The sequence below is a fragment of the Achroia grisella genome, unplaced genomic scaffold, assembly GCF_030625045.1.
Source record: "Achroia grisella isolate CSIRO2021 unplaced genomic scaffold, CSIRO_AGI_Agris_v1 utg1576, whole genome shotgun sequence".
Classification (NCBI taxonomy): domain Eukaryota; kingdom Metazoa; phylum Arthropoda; class Insecta; order Lepidoptera; family Pyralidae; genus Achroia; species Achroia grisella.
In genome coordinates this window covers 1,402,364-1,417,557 of record NW_026712658.1, presented here as the reverse complement: position 1 = coordinate 1,417,557, position 15,194 = coordinate 1,402,364, and the positions used below count along the sequence as shown (strand labels likewise).

Sequence of the window (15,194 nt, the reverse complement as noted above, 5' to 3'; positions counted from 1 at the left end):
TTTTAAAAATTACATCATTCTCCTTGGTTGCGGGTTTAAAAATTGAGGTAACATCTATAATTCTCGATTCTCATTTGGGTTCATATATAAAGTTGTTAGTTTCAGACCAAAGGCGCAACCTATAATTATAAGTACAATGTTTACTGGCTTGCTCTAAAAAACTAATTCAAGTCACTCCTATTTAGCAATGAAGTAAAGCTGTATCCGATCTGGTTAAAATAATTGTTAGCATGACAAAATTCTATTGGAAAATGATTTAAATTCTATACACTTGCTTTTTTCTTGTGCACATCCTTCTTATCTGTATATATTCTTTGGAAAAGTACGAATTTACCACTTTGTATATTTTTCGTCTCATATATAGCTCCCTCGATCCTCCAAGATGGCGTCGTGCAATGTTGCCAATTTCTAGCATTTTTAGGAATTTGTAATTTGTCTAGCAACTTGCACATCATGTCTGGAATTATGGGCTGTAGGATTATACTACATATTCTCAGGGTTTCCATTGTTATGTGGAGAACAACATCCAGTTTCTTTTGGTTTTCCACCTGCTTACGAAGTTCCCAGGGTCGTTGTGTCTCAAAGAACAGGTTGGCTAAATGAAGCACGTGTATAACAGCGTCTACTGCTTTGTAGAACTGGTAATTTCTGTAGTAGTCGTAGCATATGTCTGTAGAAATATAAAATAAATTAATGTGTTAATTTGAATACCTGACAGTTACCAAGTAACAGTAATTGGGTACTTTAGCAAATACTTTAAGTAGTTTGAATACTCTGTTTTTCCATAACGTTTGTTATTTTATCCTCTTTCGCGATTACTTTCATGCATCCACAGCTGTTTTATAAATTTTGTCACTGCAACTATAGTATTGTTATTGCTTTAGTCTGCCTTAAGCATACTATAATAATACTATATTTAATTTATAAATATGTTTTTGTCATTAGACATTCCGGCATCGCTGTCTCATCCTATCATCTTTCACACAGTCCACCATCTCCTTTTAACTCTCTATCTTTAGTATAAGGTAATACGGCTACATATTCTGTAGGTATTTTAAGTAGTAACTCTAATGTAATTTAGAAGACTGACCGGGTAGTTTCTCTACTTGTAGTAGTAGCTGTGAGGTAACCTCTTCCTGGCTGCAGGCCATTAGCTCAGCGGCATGTAGGGCGGGAAACTCTTGGCGAGGGTTGAGCGTCGCGCCGCAACACCGACTAGCCAGATTACCTAGGGTGTCAGCCAGCTCGGAGTTTGCCACGTTTATTAGCTTTTTTTCGCTGTAGTCTGAAGAATAAAGACACACTCACTCAATAAGGTGGAGTTGTTAAGAAAAATATTTTTATAAATTTAATCTTTATTAGTATAATTTCATATTTATTTTAGCGAACTAAAATATAGCAATATTAATATTTAAATAGTAATTTAGAAAAATGTATTAACATTCAATTTGATTAGTTTAGTATATTTCTATTAGTTGTTACGTCATATCGAACCTTCATGAATTGATAAGTATAATAATAACGAACAGTTCGGAAAAGATAATTGCAACAATATGTTTTTTGGTAAAATATATTTTTAATAAAAAAAATCATGTCTGATTCGATAAAAATGTCTAAGACCGATATTAGTTAATTAAACAAATTATCTGGATACACTTTATGCTGAACTGGCCTTAGAACTAAATAGAGTAATAGTAATAGTGTCGCAATATATTCTAATACTCACTAGCGTCTGAAGCCATGGTCGCCTCCCTTAGCAACAAGTACCTCAGAGCGGAAGGCGACACTCCCGTTGACCTTGGACAGACGACATTCCCCAACGACTTAGACATCTTGCTGCCCTCTACGGTCCAGTGAGCATGGCACAGCAGCTTACGTGGTGGATGCCATTTAATGGCCATAAGGAACGCCGGCCAGTAGATACCGTGAAATCTGGCAAAGAATATTTGATAATAATCCGAAAATTTTAACTAAAATTCATAGCGTTAACAATATTATCTCATTGCACAAATATTGAGAGTGTAGCGGTTTCTATGTTGATTGTCACATGCCTTTTATCTTTCTAACAATTATATTTAAATTTTTTCTTAATTTATTCAAATGAGCAATGCTCAAGTTGCTTGCTCATTCCTTGTGTGATGAGTCTGCGTTCCGAATGAATGGTAGAATATACAAAAGTGCTTAAATTTAGTTTATTTGAATAAAGATTGCTTTTATTTCTTTTTCGAAAAAGAAAATCTGTTTTAACATTATAGACACTTAATACATGTATTTTTTCGTTCATGGGCTACGATAACTGTTTGCCATCAAATGAGCCATGTCGGTATGGTTGCAACCATGAATAAAAAAGTTAAATTGGAAGAACATACTTAAGAATATCTTTTCCCACGACTTGTACATCTGCCGGCCAAGGCCTTCCCCTGGCCATCATGTCATCAGTGTCTGGGTACCCTATTACAGTTAAGTAATTGATCAGAGCGTCCAGCCACACATATATGCTTTGATCCTTATCACCTGGTACCTGATCACAATACATATATTTAAAAAATATGAATAATGTATAGTAAATAGTAATCATACGAGTTCGTGCGAGTGCATTGTTTTGTATTCTTAATTAGAAATGTCGGTAATTTGTTTAAGTCAATAAATGATTGTTCTATAATTTTAACCAAAAACGATACATTTTCTACTCGTTACGTCTTCTTAAGCAATATTTTTCAAGAATGTGAAATCAAATTATTTTTTTCATATAGATCTACTATCACTCACTCACTGAGTCACGATAAAAATCTAGCTTAGTGCTTTTGAGCTAAAAAGTGACAAGAAACTGGACTCTTATTGTTTTCAGCTAAGTTTGTACATAATTACTAAAATACAGATTCATGTTTAATTTAGGAGAAGAGAGATCACCAGTTTGATTAGATTAGAATAAATATCTAAACATTACATATAATAGATTATTGATATATTATAATAAACTATAATAAAATGCATATTGACGTATATCGCGTAAGAAACTTCCGTACTAGGATTGCAAATGCACTGTGTCGCCTATTTATACTAACTTACACGTATGGCCCAATGCACTCTGGAAGAAGGTCTGCTGACTGATATATCTGGAAAATATGGTTCATTTTCTAGAAAATCTTGCAGTTGTTTCTGATATTTACTCGGAGTTATTACACCATCTGAAATTACGCAATAATACTGTTTTGACGGCCCAAAGTATTTTCAATAATGTGAGTGATTTTTTAAGTTTTTTACATGAAGTGAAACTAATTTCGTAATGAAGTTTAAATATAATAATTTTTGATTAACAAACCATTTTTAAGCCATTCCTGTAGGTGTGTCTTGAAGGCACTCAGCCTAAACATATAATTTGTTTCCTCTGTCCATTCTACTTTGTGATTTGACTCGACGGATACTTTTATCTGAGGGATAAACAAACAAGTATATTATTAAGTGACGTGACGTGATATTCAGTCAAATATTAAACAGGTAATATTTTATACGCATATTATTGTGTATGATAATTAATTGATTACGCATGGTGTTTCGTCGCGAACTTTCTAGATTAATTTTATCGTTAGTTTTTTTTTATATATACCCTCAATATCGATGTTTATTACTCGCAACGCTTAGCAATAGCAGTCGTACAAGCTGCCATGCACCACGCCCAGTTGTATCTGTGACTACGGCGCGAGTGTATGTCTATCGTTTCGAAAATTATCTCTGCATTCAACCTCACCTCACGTCTTCAAAGACCGGATCTACCGAAGGTGGATGTTCATCGAAGGCATTAGCAGAACAAGGTACGTGTGTGCATTATATTTGCTATTGTCAACGAGTTTTTAGAACATCGATTTATTCGTATACGTAATAGTCCCTATGTAGCATATAAGCCACCGCTATTTCGGATTGGTGCGAATGCTACATCTTTCTGGTGCCGAAACCCGGGACATTCCGCCTATTCGGGTTGTTGTGGTATTTTCTGGTTAAAGTGTAGGTTTTAATCTTACAGGCATATAATCGCTATAAAAGTAAATATATATATCGATATAAATATCCTGTGATCAATTTATACGCTCGTTTATACTACCGCACAGGTTAGGTATAAACCGTGTTCTTTGTGTTTACACAAATAGATAATTAATTTGTGTTTATTTTCTAATCGATACCTATCCTATCTTCACCCTACCTTCAAAGCTGTGTGAGCTCGAAAACCGGTATTTGTTCTATTATTCATCTAACAATTTATCGTATTTAATTTCTTTTTTTACTTATCATTTCCTATGAGTATATCTTACAATTATTATTTATCGTTTTATATTCACGCTCATACTCTAGAGATAGACCGAGGCGCTAACTAATTATAATTAATATTATAATATCACGCTTATTTTATTTCGGAGCGGACAAATTAATTAACTGTTTTATTTGGGATATTATAACAATTTTATTCACGCCTAGATTTTTATTGACAGAGACTTCAAAATCTTTTTTTTTTAATTTTATATCGTGTTTAATTAAATCGTGTTTTTTTTTTTTTTTTTATTAATTAACTCTTTTATATAATACAAATAATAATGTCACTTTTAACGAAGCACACTTCTCGTAAAGTAGGTACTTTGAAAAAATCGGAAATCTATCGATAATGATTATACTGTACAGGACTTAGCGTCATTGCGCAGAAAACGGACTATTGCTTATAAACGGTTGTCTAAGGCGTTGGAAATCGGTAAATTGGCTTTAAGTGATAATTCTCAGCTTGATTTGTTTTTATCATATCATCAGGAAGTTAAACAAATCGCATTAAACTTCGAAGACGCTCATTTTGTAATTATTCGTTTATTGGATGACGAGGAAATCGATGATAACGAAATACAAGAATCTTTTGATGATATATATTTTCAGGTGTTGTCAATACATCGTTCTTTAACTAAAAATGACTCGTCCCATATCCCAAAAGGCTCATCATCAAATATTCGTTTACCTAAACTCAGAATTACTCGGGCAATATTAAATTATTTCCCGAGTATATTGATACATATAACGCATTGATACATAATTCTACTTCTCTTTCGGATACCGAAAAGTTTCATTATTTGATATCTTCTCTGAGCGGCGATGCATTGGCTGTAGTGAAGACTTTTCCTATGTCTCACGAATATTATCGGGATGCGTATGAAGCACTTGTTGCCCGTTATAAGTGTAAACGGACCTTAGCTTTCACGTGTTGGAGAGATATTCTCAGTATCCACTTTAAATATACTAACGCCTATGAATTTCAAAAATCATTAGATCAGTTTGAGGAGAATTTAAGTATTTTAAAAACACTTGACTTGCCAACTGCACATTGGGATTTCGTTCTAGTTTATCACATTTTGTCGAAATTAGATAAAGACCTACGCCGAAGTTTTGAAGAAAAATACTCTGACATCGAATTACCATCATATGATCAATCTAAATGCGAAGCATTACTGCGCGATACTCATTTTTTGGACTTGCATCAAACAAATAAATCTTTTCTCAAAACCGGTACGCCTATGCAGTTTCAGCCCAAACGGATGAACGTGTCACATACACTTATCGCCGCAACTGATGCCACACCCGCTGACAACAAAAGCGGTTTGTACTATGCAAAATGTTCATATTGCAATGAGACACATTCTATATCATCATGTCCCGACTTCCTTCAAAAATCACTTGAGGAACGTATGAAAATTGCCAATGACAAACATTGGTGCTTTAATTGTCTGAAGCCCTCTCATCAATTAAAAAACTGTACTTCTATTTTCTCGTGCCGCACTTGCAAACGTAAACACCACACCTTACTCCATCGCGATAAAACTATCGAATCAAATCCTATCTCATCTTTGGTTTCAAGGTCTGAATCAAATACAACTGTATTACTGGCAACTGCAATCGTTCAGGTTAGAGATGCTTCAGGTAATCTGCAATCGTTTCGAGCCTTATTCGATACGGGAAGTCAAAGCAATTTCATAACGGAATCGGCCATGAATCAGTTAAAGCTAAAACCACGTCATTCAAACGTGAGCGTTTCTGGACTGGGAGAAGCAGAAACTTCTATAACTGGAGGTATCACGTGTTCCATAGCTACTAACGATCGTGTTGTATTTGATACTGACATGTACGTGATTCGAAAAATTTGCGGTGATCAACCAATCGCTCATTTAAATACATCAAATTGGTCACACATTCAATCGCTGCCGTTAGCCGATCCTGGTTTCGATATTCCAGGACCAATCGATATCTTGTTTGCTGCGAACGTATTTGTAGATTCGCTTCTCGATCAACACATCAAGGGTGGTGTTAATCAACCTACGGCGTTTAATTCTATTTTTGGGTGGTTACTGTTAGGTAAAACTTCATTGTCATCTCATACGCTTTTGCATTCAGTTCCAAATATAGATATCGATTTAAATTCTCTCGTTCAACGCTTCTGGGAGCTGGATTCCTTACCGTCTTCTTCAAGATTGACTCCAGACGACGAGTTATGCGAAAAGAAGTTTATTAATGATCACACTCGAGACATCTCTGGACGATACATGGTTCGCATCCCTTTCAAGGAAAATACGGAACCTATTTTTGAAGGTTCTCGAAATCTCGCTTTGCGAAGATTTTATGCAATCGAACGAAGACTTTCTCGAGATTCCAACTTGCGTTCTCAATACACATACTTTATGAGCGATTACATTGATAGTGGACACATGTCACTTGTCCCAGCAAACGAAGTAGGTTTAGGGAAATACTACATCCCTCATCATTGCGTTTTACGTCCTGATTCTACCACTACTCGTCTTCGAGTTGTTTTCGACGCTTCGGCAAAGGATTTAAATCATCGGTCCTTGAATGACACTCAACTCATCGGGCCTAAACTACAACCGAATATTGTATCAATTCTTTTGCATCTCCGGGAACATAAAATAGTTTTCATGGCTGACGCTCGACAAATGTATCGACAAATTCTTATATCCCCTGACACACTATCAACGCATTTTTTGGAGAAATACGCCGAATGAGACACTTCAAGAGTATCGTTTGAACACAGTCACTTATGGGCTTGCTTCGTCTCCATATCTCGCATGCCGTACTTTACGACAGTTGGCTAAAGACTGGGGAAACTCATACCCGCTTGCTAAACAAATCATTTTATCGGATATTTATATTGACGATGTTGCTACTGGATTTCAATCACTAGAAGCTGCTCAAGAAGCAAAATCACAACTCATTGCTCTTTTTAGTCATGGATGTTTTCAACTTAGGAAGTGGATAAGTAATGATATTTACTGTCGGATATTCCTAAAGAAGATTGTTTAATGGGTTCCGTATCGCTTGACAACACAGAAAGTGGCATTTTTAAGGTTTTAGGTCTCAAATGGGATCCCTCGTCTGACAGTTTCCTTTTTGAAATACAGTCTTTAGATCGACCATGTACCAAACGTTCGATTCTTGGCGAGCTTGCTCGTATTTTTGACCCCTTAGGCTTTCTTTCTCCTGTTACGATCCAAGCTAAATGCTTGATTCAGAAACTTTGGGTTCTCGGCGTCAGTTGGGACGAAACTCCACCTGTTGAAGTTGTTAACTTAATACCTATCGCGAGCAATTACCATTGTTAGGTGCACAAGATTCCACGGCGATTTACATGTACTGATGCGAGATCATGTGAACTGCACGGCTTCTGTGACAGTTCAGAGGCGGCTTATGGAGCAGTTATTTATCTACGTGTTTCTGATTCAAAAGGCAAAATCAATGTATTTCTTGTCTGTTCTAAAGCTCGTGTAGTACCTTTAAAACGTACCTCGTTACCTCGACTGGAACTCTGTGCAGCTGTACTTCTGTCGGACTTATATAAATTCGTACATGACGCGTCCATAATTAATATAAAAATTGATGCTACGTATTTTTGGTCTGACTCGACAGTCGTTCTTTCTTGGTTGCGCTCTCATTCTTCTCGTTGGGCCACGTTTGTAGCTAACCGTGTCAGTCATATTCAAGATATTACACCTGCTGAATGTTGGCACCATGTGTCCTGGAGATAATCCAGCGGACATATGTTCCCGTGGACAGTTTCCCAGTGAAATTGTCGGCAATGAGTTATGGTGGGCGGGACCTTCATGGTTATCGAAGGATTACACATTCTGGCCTCCTTCATCAATTACAATAACATATGAAGATAAAAGTGTTATGGAAACTGAAACACGAAAATCCATTGCTTTAACGTCAAACACTATCATTGATCCTACAAAGTCTGAAGATATAATCAATAGCTCGCTAAATCGTTTCTCATCATTGTCAAAACTTATTAACGTTTTTACCTATATTTATCGATTTATCAATAATACTCGCAATCCTAATCAGGCCAATCGTAATTGTTACCTGAATAACGTCGAAAGACATAATGCATTAATGCGTATTGTTAAACACGTACAAAATGAATCGTTTGTTAATGAAATTTTATGCCTTAAATCTCAAAAATCGTTACCTAAACCGTTTCGGAAACTCAATCCGTTTATCGATAATCAAGGTATCCTCAGGGTGGGCGGAAGAATATCGCGATCTGGTTTAGAATATGAACAAAGACACCCTGCTTTTCTACCATCCAATCATCAGTTAACGTCATTGATTATAGATTTTATCCATCGTAACTATTTACATCCAGGTATAAATACTACAAATTTTTTATTACTGCAACAGTTTTGGATCGTTTCCGCAAAACGTATCATACGTCGTCAATTAGCGAAATGTATACAATGTTACCGAACTAATCCACGACCTCTACAACCTTTTATGAGCAATCTTCCATCTTACCGTGTTAACCAAGTGAAACCCTTCTCGGTCGTCGGTGTGGATTTTGGTGGGCCTTTTAGAATAAAGCTTGGTTCTCATCGGGGTGCTAAGATAGATAAAGCATATCTCTGCTTGTTTATCTGTCTGGCCACTAAAGCGGTACACCTCGAGGTGGTGTCGACACTCTCTACTGAAGGCTTTGTAGCTGCTTTGCGTCGTTTCATAGGACGTCGTGGTAGATGTAATGTAATACATGCGGATTGTGGTACTAATTTCGTTGGTGCTAGAAACCAATTGTCAACTTTAATGGAGCAAGCGTCTAGTGCACAAAAAATTGAATTCAAATTCAATCCACCATCAGCTCCGCACTTCGGCGGGGTGTGGGAGATTCAAATTCGGGCAGCCAAATCTCATTTATATCGTGTGGTCGGTAATCAAGTTTTAACGTTCGAAGAGTTATCTACTCTTTTTATACAAATTGAATCAGTATTGAATTCACGGCCACTATGTCCCATTAGCTCTGACCCTAACGATTTATCAGTTTTAACACCTGGACATTTTCTCACTTTAGAACCTCTAACAGCTGTTCCTGATGAAGATCTATCAAATACTAAAGTTACTCGGCTTCATCGATGGCAATTGTTACAATCTTTTCATCAACATTTTTGGTTCAGATGGAAGCACGAATATCTTAATTCTTTAACGCAACGAGCCAAATGGACCAAAAATTCTAAACCGTTAAGTATCGGTTCGATGGTGATTATCAAAGACGATAATCGTACTCCATTGCATTGGCCTCTAGCTCGAGTTGTTAATCTATTGCCAGGAGCCGACGGAATCGCTCGGATTGCCATAATCCGAACCGCGAACAATCATACAATGCAACGACCACTAGTTAAGTTATGTCCTTTACCTATAGAGGATTAACCAAAATCGTTGTCTTTTAGATTTCTTTTTTTATATCTTTATTTTATTTATAGTTATAGTTTCTTTCATCGTCATTTCGTTTCTAAGATGTCTGTTTAACAATGTTACATTTTTTTTTTTATTAACCAGAAAATACCATAGGCATTTTGGTAGGCGGGATGTTTCGTCGCGAACTTTCTAGATTAATTTTATCGTTAGTTTTTTTTTATATATACCCTCAATATCGATGTTTATTACTCGCAACGCTTAGCAATAGCAGTCGTACAAGCTGCCATGCACCACGCCCAGTTGTATCTGTGACTACGGCGCGAGTGTATGTCTATCGTTTCGAAAATTATCTCTGCATTCAACCTCACCTCACGTCTTCAAAGACCGGATCTACCGAAGGTGGATGTTCATCGAAGGCATTAGCAGAACAAGGTACGTGTGTGCATTATATTTGCTATTGTCAACGAGTTTTTTAGAACATCGATTTATTCGTATACGTAATAGTCCCTATGTAGCATAAAGCCACCGCTATTTCGGATTGGTGCGAATGCTACACATGGTTTTACTGCAAATTTATAGTAAACTTTAACACCATAAGTATTTTCTGTTCCTTCAAATAAAAAATATTTGTACCTGTACTGCCAAAATATAGGTACAAATATTAATTTAATTAATTTAATATTATTTATATATACTGACAATTTGCAATGTCTATTATACCTACTTGAAGTGTACTAACGAATTATAACTCACCTGTTCCCCATCTTTGATTTCATCTCTAATATGCGATTCAGGCACAAAGCTCTCATCATTCACGCTGTACCAGCCAGAGTATTTCGCTTTATATATATAATCCTTCTTTACTAACTTATTCTGTAAAACACAAATTACCAGAATAACTTATCTAAAAAGAGATGCCCTGTAATACGTCTTAAACAAGATCATATAACTCCATGGCAAGACAATATGAGCTCAGGCTCCATTTTTTTTATTTCTAAAGAAGATCGGTTGTATTTGAAAGTAAAGAAGTATGGTGTTCAACAAAGAGAAATGTGAGTTGTAATCGTCTTATTACTGTTTCTTCAGTGTCCCAGAGCAATCTATTAGTTAAGTATGTGCCACAAGTGCTCTCTAATACTAAGATGGATTGGTATCTTAGTTATCATTTTTTCTGTGGGAAATTAAAAAAAAAACCTTAAATATTGGCAATTACCCTGTTTTAAACGTGAATCCTGTCAGAATGAAATAACATATCTTTGTCAAAACAGATAGTACTGACCGAGTTCCAAGTCTCAGCGAAATGGATATTAGAATCTTTTACTCTGATTTTGCCCAGTCAGATTTAGCCAGAAACTGACGTTTAATAAATTAAATTTCTGTTAGAGAAATACCAGGCAATCATTGAATCTATATGTACCTACAGAATTGAAAGATTTTCCTCATAAAACAGTCGCAAACTTGTAATAAAGGAAAATATAATAACAATAGACTACAACAACGTATTTACCCCGTTCGTCGAATCAAGTATATTTTCCTGTCATTGCAATGTTTTTTGTAAATACTCAATAATCTGTGCTCTAAAAATATGACGACAATAACATTGAACTGCACATTCAAAACTCCTCTGCATAGGTACCTACATATATGTGTATGTTGTGTAAAACTTTAGAATTGATACTTCGTAAAATGGTTTAACATTTTAGTCATGTAATACTTTTACATCACTAAAATGTTAAACCATTATTATAATTTTTATATTGTCAAATTTAACCAAACACAAAACGACAACTTGTTGACAGGTATCATATTGATGATAAATATATAAATATATCTCCGTCTCGGTAGTCTAGCGGTATAGCACACCTTTACTTGCGATGGTCGCGCAAATATTTGTATTCATAAGTATGATTGTTTGTATCGGTCTGAGTATTTTCTATATACACACATCAAAAGTCTATACAACACATACAAATTTTAATTTTACAATATGTTTTCGCATTAAATACTTAGTATTTTCTTATTTATATTATTTTTTTATGCTTTTTTGGTATTAAACAACAATTTTTTTTGTTTAGTTTTAATAATCTTAATTAACAATAATTACGAGTAAGTTTGTACTACGCACATATTGTATGTACGTAGTACAAAGTAAGGTGCATAATCAGCTAAACTTAAACTAAAATTAAATGGTTGTACACAAATTGCATAAATTAATACAAAGTGTGGCCTCCTCTGTTATGGAAAACTTACTGGCACCGATTATTCATAGAATCGATGAGACTGTTAATGTTATCCTGCGGCAACTGCTCCCAATGAAATTTTAGTAAGTCCATCAGTTGTTGGGTTGTTGCCACTCCATCCAAGTCCTTTAAACACATCTCTGGAGCATGTTCCATGCATTCTCGATGGGGGAGAGGTCTGGCGATTGTGCAGGCCAAGGCAATACCAGGATGTTTCCCCTTGCCAAGCACTCCCTTGTGTGCAAAGCTGTATGCGAACGCGCATTGTCATGCATCAACGTGAAACCGGAGCCAAGCGTTTGTGCGAATGGACGGACATAGGGCCTTAGAACATCCTCAACGTAATTTACAGCGTTCATGTTACCATTTACAAAAACGAGCTCAGTTCGTCTGTTCTTCATAATACCCGCCCATTCCCTAATTGTTAAGCCGTTGTACGGATGCACTTCCTGAACGCACCTCAGTCTTTCAGTATTTCCGAGACGGTACACTCTTACCCTTCTAGTGTCAAGCTTGTACACAAATCAAGAGTCATCGCATAATAAATTTGTATCCCATTTTTCCTGGGTCCATGTAATGTGTTCCCTACTCCATTCAGTTTGACGAGCGCGATTCCCGTGACGTATTGGTGAGCACCTAATTGGCCGTCGTGCTGGTAGGCCATACTCATGCAGTCCATTTCGCACAGTTAGGCAGCTAACAACAACACCACTTGAATTTTGTAGCCTTAAACCTATCTCTTGGGCAGTTAACATCGGCTGGCGTCTTGCAGTCCGTTATATGTATCGATTTTGCCGTGTGGTTGTACACATTCCTCGACCTGGGTGCTGTTCAGCAGGATCTCCCGTGTTAGTGTAACGCTTCTGTTGACACCAAAATACTGAGATACCTGAGATTGACTTCTTCCTACTTGCAACATCCCTACAGCTCTTTGCATTTCATCTGCGATCAAATGAAGTCGCTCCATGACGAAAAAAATGTCTCAAAATCCAGATTTGTTCAAAACATTTTCAAATTATTGTTTAAATCATAAAATTACAGAATACTAAATTTTAATAAGCAAAGAAAACTGTATAAAATTCGAACAAATGCATTCGAATTTGTAAAAAAAAACAAATGATACTCGATTTTTTTGCGACCAGCCAGAATGTCCTCTAGATCAAAAATAGGTACAGGACAAGGTATTACCTACTAGGTAAGAAATTATATAATAACTTGAAATAGTATGTATTGCTTAGACTTTTTTGATGAGTGTATATTATTTAAGTATTTACAAAAAAAATATTTATATCAGTTGTCTATTAGCCATAAGCTAATATTAGCATTAAGCTCTGCTTAATGTGGAACTAGATAGCGTTGTATTAATGGTCCAATGTTATTTATTTAATAAGCATTGTATATTGTATATCATTCAGATTACAACATACCCAGAAATGTGCAACCGCCTTCTTGTGGCGCTCCTCAGTCGTCCTTATATAGTCTGTGTAACCCACTTCATATTCATTGAAAAGAGAACGATATTCATTGGAGATGTTCCCACAGTACTCTGATAGAGAGAGGTTCACCTTCGCAGCTGCCTGTTGTACTTTGGTGCCATGTTCATCTGTACCTAAAGAAAGTAATGCAATGTGTAATCTTACTAATATTCTTCTAAGAAAAAAAAAAGACAGCTAAGCTTAAGTAGTGTCACAAGTGAAAATACATTTCACAAATTATAACTAGTTGGGCTCACAACTTCATACCCCTATAACTTTCTTATTTGTAAACTAAGTGAGGTAAAACAATCACAATACTTTCAGTGAATCTAACCACAATACATTAGTGAAAACTGCAACCAAATCTATTAAGCCATTTCTTAGATTAACAAGCAAAAATGTACAGATTTCAATTGAATGTGGAAAATATTATAAATGGGTAACTATAAATTAGCAAAAAATAACAACAACAGAACAGCTGTAAATGGTAGAAGCCAGTAGAAGTTGCTAAAGGAGGCTAATAACAAGAAACAAACCACTAAAATAAAAAACATATTGAAATAAAAGATAGCTTTTTAGTTTAACTGCAATTGTAGCTATGAATATTAATCTTAATATACAGTGTTTCATAACTATTATATGTATCTAAACATAGCTATCATACAGACTTACTGTTAAATATAACATGAAAATATGTAATTATACTAAATGCAACTGTGGAACCTTGTCTGCTTAATTTCATTAATATTATTTACCTGTGCTGAATATAATATCATAGTCTGGGTTGACAAGCTTTTCAAATCTCTGGATTGCATCTGCCACCACGGCTGTGTACAAGTGTCCCAGATGTGGAGCTGTGAATAATGAATGTAATTAGTTCTAAGATGTAACATATAAGTAACAATTTACATGAGGGAGGGATTGTTAGTAATGTATTCCCAATAACCCCTATGTTATCCCTTAGTAACTATTATAGATGTCTGGTAAATTAATCAAAATAGGTAACTGATCTGACTTTATGCTAATCCTTTTATGCTCCAGTAGTACCCTATTTTATATACTGTATACATCTTGCATTTTCATGTCTTATCAATGTTCAATTTATAAGATACTAGTGTATCTTATAAGTTGAACATATGTAAAGTCTGAAGTATTCAATTGTCTTATTACTGTATATTTTCCAGAATATTGAATATTCAAATAGCATGATAACAAAAAATACAGCATTAGTATTTCTTCATCTTAGAGACAAATAACAAATTCACATGAAGATTACAGTATGGTAAATACAATGATAACCTAATCTTAATTTCAAATTAACATACTCTTGCAATATTGCTATAAAACTTTACAGAACTAATGAGATAAAAATATTATTATCTCAATGAAATATACTTTTATAGTCTTGTAAACAATATATAAAATGAATTACTTACCTGCATTGACATAGAATATAGGCGTAGTTATATAAAACGGTCTTTTCTGAACAACAGAAGAAAATAAACCTAAAGTTAATCTCATTTTATAATAAGAACTTTGTGCTATACAAAACTATAAAAAATACGTTAAGAGTATATTTTCAGAAATATATATCACGGACCCGACACTTAGCGCCAATTGAATAATTTTTATTTGTGGATCGTATCGTAATTAATTGGTGTTATCAATACCACGTTCCAAACAGATGATCATTTATTATTCTTGTCATATTAATATATATGTCATATTATATTCTTTGCTTAAAGGTGCCTTT

The 15,194-nt window shown here is 35.2% G+C and overlaps 1 protein-coding gene across 1 annotated transcript; it reads right to left on the bottom strand.

Annotated features, from left to right (window-relative positions):
* Window positions 1–134: 134 nt before the first annotated feature.
* On the bottom strand, window positions 135–15,153 carry LOC131841238 (methionine--tRNA ligase, mitochondrial). The gene is made up of 10 exons (XM_059189519.1): window positions 14,878–15,153; window positions 14,197–14,295; window positions 13,394–13,575; window positions 10,480–10,599; window positions 3,323–3,431; window positions 3,070–3,188; window positions 2,370–2,521; window positions 1,727–1,932; window positions 1,091–1,285; window positions 135–670 (listed from the first exon to the last, which is right to left on the bottom strand). Exons 1-10 carry the CDS (start codon window positions 14,960–14,962, stop codon window positions 264–266), a joined length of 1,674 nt encoding a protein of 557 aa, XP_059045502.1. The 5' UTR covers window positions 14,963–15,153; the 3' UTR covers window positions 135–263.
* Between the last annotated feature and the right edge of the window lie 41 nt (window positions 15,154–15,194).